Source organism: Oenanthe melanoleuca, chromosome 3, assembly GCF_029582105.1.
Source record: "Oenanthe melanoleuca isolate GR-GAL-2019-014 chromosome 3, OMel1.0, whole genome shotgun sequence".
NCBI classification, from domain to species: Eukaryota; Metazoa; Chordata; class Aves; order Passeriformes; family Muscicapidae; genus Oenanthe; species Oenanthe melanoleuca.
This window is the reverse complement of record NC_079336.1, coordinates 85677842-85688118: the sequence shown is the minus strand read 5'-3', so window position 1 is coordinate 85688118 and position 10277 is coordinate 85677842. Positions and strand designations below refer to the sequence as shown.

Sequence of the window (10277 nt, the reverse complement as noted above, 5' to 3'; positions counted from 1 at the left end):
AAAACAAAAGTGAAAATACTGCTTTAAAACAATTACTGCTTGACTTCTTAAATGGGCAAATCTACAATTAATTCTGTTATCCCATAGATTTACTTGGGCTTTATATAATAAACAGGCTATGGGTTAATCATTCAATCATGAACAAATACTGGTATCATCCAAAGATTCTAGCTATGAAATATGAGCAGGAACTCCACTAGGTGTCCATCTTGCTAAATAAAGTTTACTGGTTAACATAGTTGCTTAAATTTAAGGAGAAATATCATAACAAAGAAAAGCAGTTTCAGTTAAGACTGCCAAAATGCAGGTAAGAGTATTGTAAAGGTTTCAGAGATGAGAAAATTACTTGACTGTGCTATTGTTAGGATAAGGAGCTAACCAATGGACTATTCAGTTTTCTATACTTTTCTCTTCTTAGCCACATAAATGAAATGGTACCAGTAGGTAATCCTTTAAAAACATTTTAAGACCACAAAGAATCAGATAGTCCATGACCACACGTAGTTGTCCTTTTGGTAAGCATCATATTCTGAACTCAGAAGAACTTTAGAAGTACCTGTAAAAATCAGTCAAGGGGATTGATTTTGCAGTAATTGTTCACTGTTGAAGTTTAAAAACATTTAAGCTTGCAAGATAGTGTCATTAAAATATAATGTCAGCTGCAATATAGTCATTTTCTTGACTTTGGTAAAACTCTGAAAAGGCAGTAATTCAGGAATTGGAGTTTTGTGCTGCAATCCTATATAGGTGTTTAAAAATTGTGATCCTCTCAAATGTATAGAACACAGTGTTATAAAAGCCTGAAAGCTGTAATAATTTTAGATACCAAAAGCCCTACAGATTTGCTGTGAGACCTAGTTTTACCTGTTAATTCTCCCTTGAAGCAAAGTTTTTAAGTTATTTAAATTTTCAGGTGGTTGCCTTGCAATGAAGCAGTAGGACACAGCAAGAAGATTGCCTTTTACATCTCTACTCAGCACATAAAGATCAAGCCTTTGAAAAAATGTTGAAAATCTGTTAGTTGCTTCTTGGAAAATCACCTAAAACCTTTAGGAAAATCCTGAAAGCACTTAGGTAGCACCAGGTGCAGGTGGTGGTAAACTCAGAATCCATGCAGTAGATGGTTTTACTCTTCTTCTACATAAGCTAAAGCCATGTTAGAAAATGAATTTTGTTTTAAACTATGCATTTTTTTATCACAAAAAATGTTTATCATTTCACTGTAACTTCTTAAAATGTTAATGGGCAAAGATCTATGATAGATGTCACATTCCAGATTTACTCAAGGCTTACACAGAACTACTAGGAAGCAGCACAGAACAGTGCAGTAAAATAAAAAAATGTTCATTGTACTGATACAGAAAGAAACACAAATATTCTATATATGTAAAATACTAAAATTTTCCCATTATCATTGGTAAGCTTCAGAAATGAATATGCTTCATAAAATGCTTCCTAAATCAACTCTGGAAATTAAAGAAATGGGAACATTTGCAGTGATTCAAGTTTCATAATTTTTTGGTTCTACATATAGCTGTATTTTCAACACAGACATGGCAGTAAGAATGTACTCTTTACCTTTTCTTTGTCTTGTATAAATTGCTTTGAAAAGTAACCCTTGCACCTGTGAATGGAAATTAAAATCACTGATAGATTACTGCCCATTCAGCTTTTCACTAGAGATAGCACTTAAGGGTAGGGCAAGAGGCATATTTTTTGATGTTTTTAAAAGATTAAAATTGGAAAGTAATTTTTTTTTTTTTTTAAAGTTAAGAAAATGCTTTTAAATTTCTTTATAAAACCTGGCTCTGTATCACTCCTTAGAGAGAATACTTTATAATGAAAGCTTTCTACATACAGAGTTCTTGACAAAGTATTTTCTCCTCAACTGACAAAAGAAATCCCCAATATTTTGACACACATTGGATAATTTACATTGGAATTTATTCACAAGCTTTGACACAGAGAATATGCATGATGTACATAAAACTGTGTAATGCCCACACTTTTTTTCCTTTTATTAGCTGTTTCATTCAGAACACAGTAAACTGCTGTAAACTGTCCCTTCAGGCTCCCTACCCTCCTGCTTGTTAGATTTGGAAATGCTCTGGAAATCTGATCCTCTGGTACCTCTGCCCTTCCTTTTTCCTTGTTTTTCAGTGATATATCCTTCTGATTTTGATTGCTTCAGCAGCTTTGACTCCTTTATGATGTTGGAATGATTTTCAGCATCTTTAACTACTTCAGGTTGTAATTTGGTTATGGATGTGATGTCATCTCCTCTGATTTCTAGGAGTTTGTTGTCACAGAGCCTGACAAATTCTCTTCACTCAGTCTCCTCTTCACAAGCACCTTTGAGTTGAGGCAAGTATCTCGTATTCAAGTTGATCTTTGCAGCTTCTGCTGAGTTATTCCAAATAAGTTGCACTCGCTTTCTGTTCTTTAGAACAGCACTCTGGCTGCAAACTGAGAGGAACTATAGTTCCTTATTCATCTTTACATGTATGCATTGTTGCAGCTTTCTCTAATAGCTAGGAATATTTGTATATCTAGTAACTTTGTTAAAAAAAATAAATTTTCATTTACTTACATAAGCTTATTGCAAACAGGTGGCAAAAAGGCAGTTTTGTTTTCTTCTATCCATTTTCTTACATTCACAAGAAGCTCCATCGTCCACCACCTGTGAAACTTTTGCCTGAGAGATTAGAATTTGCAGAGTGCTTTTTCTGTGAGCAGACAGACTGCCTGTGATTCCAACCCCAGCGCTCAGGGGATTGGCTGGTAGAAGAGGTGTTTTCAGACTTCAGTGTCAAAGGGGACAGGTCCATCAACCAAAGGTTACTTCATAGAGAGTACTAATGCTCCAGCAGCTTGGCTAATAATTGACTAGTGTTTTTAAAATATATATTTTTATTGGAGACTGGGTTTTGCCCACAGGGGGTTTCTTAATTCTCTTTACTGCATCAACTGGATTGTGTATGTTACCTCTCTACAAAACAGGCCTTGTTACACAGACAGAAAAATGGGCAAGGCTGGGGCATTCATTCTAAGTGCAAGATAGAAAACCCCCTTCAACATTCTAAGGCTGAATGTTTCTGCTATGTGTAATTGTCTGAAAATACTGGGATCTTCTTCTGCTAAGCAGCCAAAATACAGATGTCTTCTGCATTTGTAAGACCAAGAGCAGCTGTCCATAAATGCTCATCCTTAATTAGATCAGCTCTGCCACAGTTATAGCAAGGCTTGATTCTGTGATGCCCTTTGGGCAAGTGCAGCATATTGCCATCAAAAATTGTCAGGCCAACAAGAAACTGAGAAGAACCAGACTTTCCAGATCTTTATTAATCTTTACTCACTCACAAGTTTCTGTTCATGATCTACATAGTTGCTATAGGACTGCTCATTCTGTTCCCTGCCACCCTCATTTTTTTTTATTAAAGAAGTCTTTAAACATTTTTTCAGACTCCAAACACATGGAATGAGTGGGTAAACACAGAAATTCCAAGACATTACAATATCTTAGCACTTTGCTCTTGATGTATCTCGGTCTTCCACTTCTATCTATGCTGTGCTTAGTGGGTGAATGTGTACAGGTATAAGAGGTTAAAATGATCTGGTTAAAAGTGAGTGGTACATTCTCCATGGCTTGCACATATGAGCAGTGCAGCTACAGGCCTGAAAATTCAGCATGATGAGCAGTACAAAACTGGGAGTTCTTTAACTCATACTGTTGTAATTTTTCACCAGAAGAAAGCAACAGAGTGTGGCTTTAAACTAATACTGTGCTTTTATCAAGTATATTGTAAGTATTTATCAAGTAAGAGTGACTCTGTTTTACCTTCCTCTTTATCACTTTGCAGTGTAGTTTAAACTCATTATGCAATTTATAAAACAGGAAAAAAATCCATTCATTTTAGGATATGAAAAATCCACATGTGGATTACAGTTCCACTGTGTTAATATAGTCACAATGGGACTAGCTGTAATTTCCTCTGAAATAAGCTCAAAGTAATTATTATTTCATTCCACTATAAAACATCACCACCACATCATTTATTTAGCACACGAAATTTCTACCAACAGAATACCTGAGACACCACCATACAGCAAACTCATAAGGCCTGTTTTTGGACTTACAGACAGGTACATTTTGGTACTTCTTGTTCTGTAGGCTGCTGGCAGCTCTGTTCTTAGCTGTGAAAGAAAGAGTTTCTATTCAAAATGCACTTTCACTTAGAGGATTATGATCCAAATTGGCAGGACTGGAAAAGTGCAGACACCCTAGTTAATGACCGTGGTTTTGTAAAGCTCTGCCTTATCATTGGTAACTTGTATTGCAGAGCAGGACTGCATTTGTTGGGCATAAAAGCCAAGAGAATCTCCAGAGTCACAGTAGGAAAAATCACAGACCCTGGAATGGATTGAGCCAATCCCTGTTCATCACGGTATTACATACCAGTTTTAACTGCAGGCCTCTTGTCCACAACCACTGCTCTAATCCCTAGTCTCTACTTTCTCCCACCAGGCAGAATACAAGGTACTATTACCTACAGAGAAAACTTTCTCAGTTGCAGGCTCATAAATCCATTTTGTGGTTAGCATGAGATATGAAAACCTGACAGTTAAACCTACTCAAGGAGCAGAAACAAAGTTCACTTAAAAAATTCATCATTAATATAAGGCTGAGGCTATTATCACAGGGTAGCATTTTCTGCAATCTTCTGAAAATTAGTAGGTTCTGAAAAGTGAAGTTCATTGCCACTTCATGCATATAATAGTGAGGCTAAGAAATGCAGAAAACAGCATGGTGTGAAAGGCTATGAAATTCTATTTTTGTGAAGCGTATTGGAGAGGCAAAGAAAAGAAGCAGTGCTGCAGTCTCTGCGACACCCAATAAGCTCACCTCATACACCTCAGGGACTGATTGGGGCCTGGATTCTACCTGCTAGTCTGCTTCACAATGGCTCTTCACATCCATCAAAGCCTGCTCCAGCACCTGGGGTTTCTGATCTCCCTTCCAGCCCTGATCATTCCTTTTGTGCAAAGGTAAGGACTTGATTTTGCTGCCAGAAAAATGCAAGAGTTGTGAAGCACAAAACTGCTATATGAAAATAATTTTTTTTTTTGCATTGAGGGTACAGGGAAAAACAGTTACTAGAAAATGCTGCATTTTGGACAACACTCACTCTATTTTTCTACTTTCCTCAGTCACCAGACCTATTAGAGACTTAAATTTACAAGTTTGTGTCCAGCAAGAAAGATATGTGAACAAAAAAATACAAGCTAAATATTGACAGTGGGCCATATACTTTTTAAACTACACTCTCCATGCTACTATTTTTTTTTCCCCCATAGCAATCTTTCTGTGGTATAGACTGTTACCATAATAATGGTAAAGGTAATGAAGGCTGCTGCTGTTTTCTGGTATCCCATAGGTACACCTTTGTGATGATGGAAAATTTTCCTCAAGAAATGAACTGCCAGTTTTCCATGCCAGACACATAAGCAATTACATGCTACTTCACCTGTCAATGGTGTATACCACTGAAATATATTTTAGGTAATGCCCTCAGTAATAATACCAAGAAGCAAAAACTTTTTTGGCAAGTGAGAAGCACATCCTCTCCATTCAAGAAGTGTTGGCTGTTTACCATGGAGATCATGGGGGAAGACAGGCAGTGGAGTCACACTTGGATTTAAATATCTGCTGATGATTATTATGTTTCCCATCTATTTGCCACATATGGTGGGACAGATCTAGCTACAGAATAAATCCATGTTGGAGGTATACTTTCACACTGCACAGTAGTGTTGAACAAACACTTGTTTTGAGAGTGCCAGGCACCCCTCGTGTCGCAGATACCAACATTCAGTTCCCTGCCAGGCGACTTTTCGCTGCGGCCTGGTCCTGAGCACGCAGAGGCTGCACCATCACCCGCGGCTGCCGTGAGCCTCAGGCTGAACTTCGCTGACCCAGCGGCCAGTGCATTCTACCGAAGGCCGTCAGGAGGCTCGGTCCCGCACGACCGGGCCGGGCTCCGTCTGTCTCGCCCCCGGAGAACAGAACTGCAGCTCACACTGCCAGAGAGCTGCTGACACTGCCAGAGTGCAGCCAGGCCGCGCCGCCGCTCGGCACCTGCCCGAGCCGCCCGGCCCCGCCCGCAGCCCCTCCCGCCCGGCGGCGCAGGGGCCGGGCCCTCCCACCGCCCCGCGGGAGGCCTGCCCGGGAGGGCTTTGTGCGGGCCCCGCCGCCGCTCGCCGCTCTGCCGTGCTCGCGGGCGCCGCCCTCCCCGAGCGGTGCAGCGTCCGCCCGCTCGCTCATGCCTTTCCGTGCCGCTAGCGGGGCAGCGCGGCCCGGGCAGGGAAGCGGGGCGGCCCCGGGCCGCCGCTCGGCGCGGGGTGCAGACGGGAGCTCGCCGCCCTTCCCCCGCCGGGGCCGGGCGAGCCCTTGATAAACCGTTCTGGAGAAGTTGGTGTCAGGGCTCCAGTGGCGCAATCGGTTAGCGCGCGGTACTTATACAGCAGTACAAAGCCGAGCAATGCCGAGGTTGTGAGTTCGAGCCTCACCTGGAGCACACAGCTTTTTGGGAGAGAAAGCGGGCTTTTTTTGGGGCTCGGCGGCGCTCCGCAGGGAGGAGGACAAAAGTGCGGGGAAAAATTATGGAGACGTGGCGGGAGCGTGGGCCCGCTGGAGAGGGGACACCGCGCCCGGGGACGCGTGTGCTGCGGGGCTGCTGCTCTGTGTGTGTGAGGGGGCAGGATTCAGGGCACCCTGCGGGTGAGAACCTGCAGGAAATAAAGGTTTGTGTTACACCGTGTTTCATACGGAGTGCTGGTCGTGATCGCTGCACCCCGCTGGTGACAGTATGTCTCCGTTTTGCCTCCTTTGGTGGACAGTCTTTGAGCCTGCTCATTGCCTGGGTAGTGCTTAGCAAATGCACGTGCTGTAGCAGGAAGGAAAGTATTTCGAGTAATTTCTGATTTCACCATTTAACAAAGGCAGCAGCTCCGTAATAGAGGTGGTTTCAGGACTCTTTGCTGGATGTTTAGGCCCAGATCTTGTGAGCTCTCCTCTAACTCCTCTATGTTAACACCTAGTCTGCTGCTTTCGCCGTGCAATTTATACCAAAAAGTTCAAAGAGGCCCTCAAGATCATGCAGCCAAAGGTGTCTCTATTGCCCATATCAGCCCTTTATCTGTACCACCGGCATTAACTCCCTGAAGTGCCACGTTGAGGCTTTTAATTATCCCTTCTGTCTTTTGGTTACCACTTTGTCCCCTCTGAATTTTGCATTAACTTCACTGTTCTCAATGATGGTGTGGTAATCCCTGAAGCAGGTGCCACAGTGGTAGAAGGAAGTGTAAATGAACAAGATACATTGCATTACCTCTATAACGTATCAAAGGATGAATAAAATTCCTCTTTTGCTTGCAGTGAGTTTCATATTTTCTTCTTCATGCCAGGATATCCATGTCCCAGTGCTGATGATTACAGACTGTACAGAGGAGTATTTGCACAAGTATTTGGAATACTAAAAAATGAAAATACTGGGTTTGTGTGACTGAGGAGAAAGAGCCCAAACCTCAAATCATTAGAAAGGGAGCCGTCTCCATTCCTTGGACAGTGACCTCTTAAGAAACAGAGTGGGGACAGTGCTACTTCCTTTCCCTGTTCCATGGTGGGTCTCCAGGAACAGGCAGCAGCTCCTGCACCCTCCTGCCAAGGAGGAACTGCTAGTTTGACATTTGGGGTCTTGCTCTGGCCTGCTGGGTGGGTGATTGTATAATTTTTGCCACATTCAGGGTTCGTGAAGCAGATGTTTGTTGCCTGCACAGCTATTTATTTTGTGATATGCTTCTGTGGTGCTGAGAGCAGCCAGGACAAGCAGCGGGAGTGTACAGTACTGTGACCTTCTCCACAAGATCTCCTTCATCCCCTTAGACTTTTTACTTCTACCTCAGCTTTTACTGATTTTTGTCTTGACTCTGGGAAAAAAGTGAAAATAAACAATCGCTTCGTGAGGCGACACTTGTGTTTCTCCCCCTTCTGATGGGTGACGCCTGTGCCTGACACGTGAAGGTGAAGTTCCAAGATGGGCATTTCACACTGAAAACCACGCTAAATCAGGACAATTTAAGTGGATTTACTGGAAATCTCAAGAAGAGGAGAATGTTGTTTACCTGGTGGCTGTTTAGGACAGAAAGTGAAGGGCTGCTGAAGCACGAGGCCTTCCTGTGGGCGGCAGTGAGGTGTGGTGAGTCCTGCTGCTGCTGAGGGGAGCTCGTCCTGCCCAGCCCGTGGCAGTGCTCCAGGCCCAGGAGGGAAGGCTGAACTCAGTGATTCCGCCTCCTTCCCTTCCCCAGGGGCTGCTGTGGGGAGGAAGAGGAAGAGGAGGAGGAAGAGGAAGAGAGCTCCTGGGGTGAGGAGCCTCTAGTGTGGTGCTGAGCTGGCTCCAGCATGGCCACAGCAGCTCTCGGGAGGTGAAATGAGGATGGCCCCGGCCTGTTGCTTACATTTACAACTTTTTCCTCAAAATTACGGAATTTATGGACTTACAAGAATCTTATAGACTAACGAGAGGAAAGTAGGTTTTTATTGTGCTGAACTGTTTTTTTTATTAAGCATTTTGGTCCTGATTTGTTGGGTAAGCAGCTGTCACTGCCCGAGGTTTCTCCTTAGCCCCAAGATCACTTCAGGAGGACATCTAAATCCTGCTTTTTCCCAAAGCCGCCGATGAGAGATTGCAGGAGATGGTTTTCAGAAGCTTCAAGGATTGTTTATTGTTTCTTGTCTCAGGAACTCTTTGCCCAGCTCTCAGCGGTCTTCTCTGCTGGGCATCCAGGATGGAATCTGCCTGGGGAAGGCAGGGCTTATCTTATATAGTCTAAATTACGTGCTAAATGTTTATAACAACTTTTCAATATAATACAGTCTTGTTAAACGGTCCAGCTCTGACCCCATCCAATCTAAAAGTGCCAGCATGTCACCCAGCATGGATGACATGGAGAAGAAGGAGGAAGAGGTATCCACACCCCAAATTCTCCATCTTGGCCATGTGTCCCTTATCACAAACATTCCCAGAAGTCTATTTATCTAACAATCTGATTTACACTTTACTAATTTTGGTGGCTTGTTTTCATTCCCTCTGTGTTGGTAATTTCCCCCAGGGGTTAGAATTCAGCACCTGAGACACCAGGGTCTCACTCAGGGGTCTTTGAGACCCTCACCAGGGGGGTTTTGAGACCCCCAAGGAGGCCAGAGGACTACTCTGGACTCCCACAGCAGTTTATGTACAAAAACACATATGTTGTTACATAACTCAGTTCATGTGGGCATAAAGACACCTCACCATGATGGAAGAGTTCCTAATGTCTGTGTGTTAGCACTAGCTTATTTTCTAAATCTTTGGTGTAGCCACGTGATGTGTTTGGAAAACACCTGTGTAGGGGGGATGCAAAGTGCCAGCTGCACTGTGATCTAGGGAGAGGAAATCCCACCTTCCCTCTTCCTCCTCTTCCCCAAACTAAGGCAGTTCACCTGTGCCTCCTTTTCCTTTTGATAGCCAGAGCTTGTGCCCCTTTCTCGAGCCACTGCTCTTGAGTTGGTAGCCAGGCTTGGTCTCAGGCTGCCATCACCCAACAAGGGACTGTCATGGGCCCTGGATGCTCCTGGAAGTGTGTTCAGAAAGAAAAGCTTCCTTATGGTGAGTTTTCCATTCTGCCTGTCTTATCTAGGGGCCTGCCTGTTTAAGCCTCTGCCTCTCTGTTTTTGTGTTTAATTGCTTGGTGTGGATGGCATGGCTGCAGGCCTGGACCTTCCAAGCTCCTCTGGAATTCTTCTGGAATACTTTTGAAATAGGTCCCTCTTCTTTAAATTTGTCTTGCTGTTTGTTTAATGTTGGGTATGGATTATAAGTGTTCTACAGGCTTATTTTGGCTGCTCTGGGTTCCCACTGACTGTAGAAAGAAGGAGGACCTGCTTATAGGTGTAGGAAAGCTTGATGCTTATTGCTTATTGATGTGTGCTTCTTATTGGGAGGAGAATTTTCAAAGATGTATCTCTTTCCTGATCTTGGAGGATTAATAATGATCAGGTTAGGGAGCAGGGTTTGTGTTTATCCCTGTGTGATCTTGCTCTAACAGGGAGCCCCACTGCAATGGCACAGGTAGGATTAAAGATGAAAGGCTTATGCAGGGTAGACCTTGCTGATGTTTATTTCTAAGTGTGGCAATTCTTTTCTCTGGCGTGTTAGTAGAGTTGTGATTGCGAGGTTCTG

At 43.2% G+C, this 10277-nt stretch overlaps 1 protein-coding gene and 1 non-coding gene across 2 annotated transcripts in view; one reads left to right on the top strand and one right to left on the bottom strand.

The window, feature by feature from the left end:
- The window catches only part of HAAO (3-hydroxyanthranilate 3,4-dioxygenase), a 32352-nt gene extending 29523 nt beyond the window's left edge, over window positions 1–2829 (bottom strand). The window contains exon 1 of the mRNA XM_056486896.1: window positions 2591–2829. Within this exon, the coding sequence (XP_056342871.1) occupies window positions 2591–2670 (80 nt within the window). The 5' untranslated portion in view covers window positions 2671–2829. The remainder of the gene's footprint in view (window positions 1–2590) is intronic.
- Window positions 2830–6481: 3652 nt separating this feature from the next.
- TRNAI-UAU (transfer RNA isoleucine (anticodon UAU)) lies at window positions 6482–6575 on the top strand. Its single transcript has 2 exons — window positions 6482–6519; window positions 6540–6575. It is a non-coding gene; the product is annotated as a tRNA-Ile (tRNA).
- The last annotated feature ends 3702 nt before the right edge of the window (window positions 6576–10277 follow it).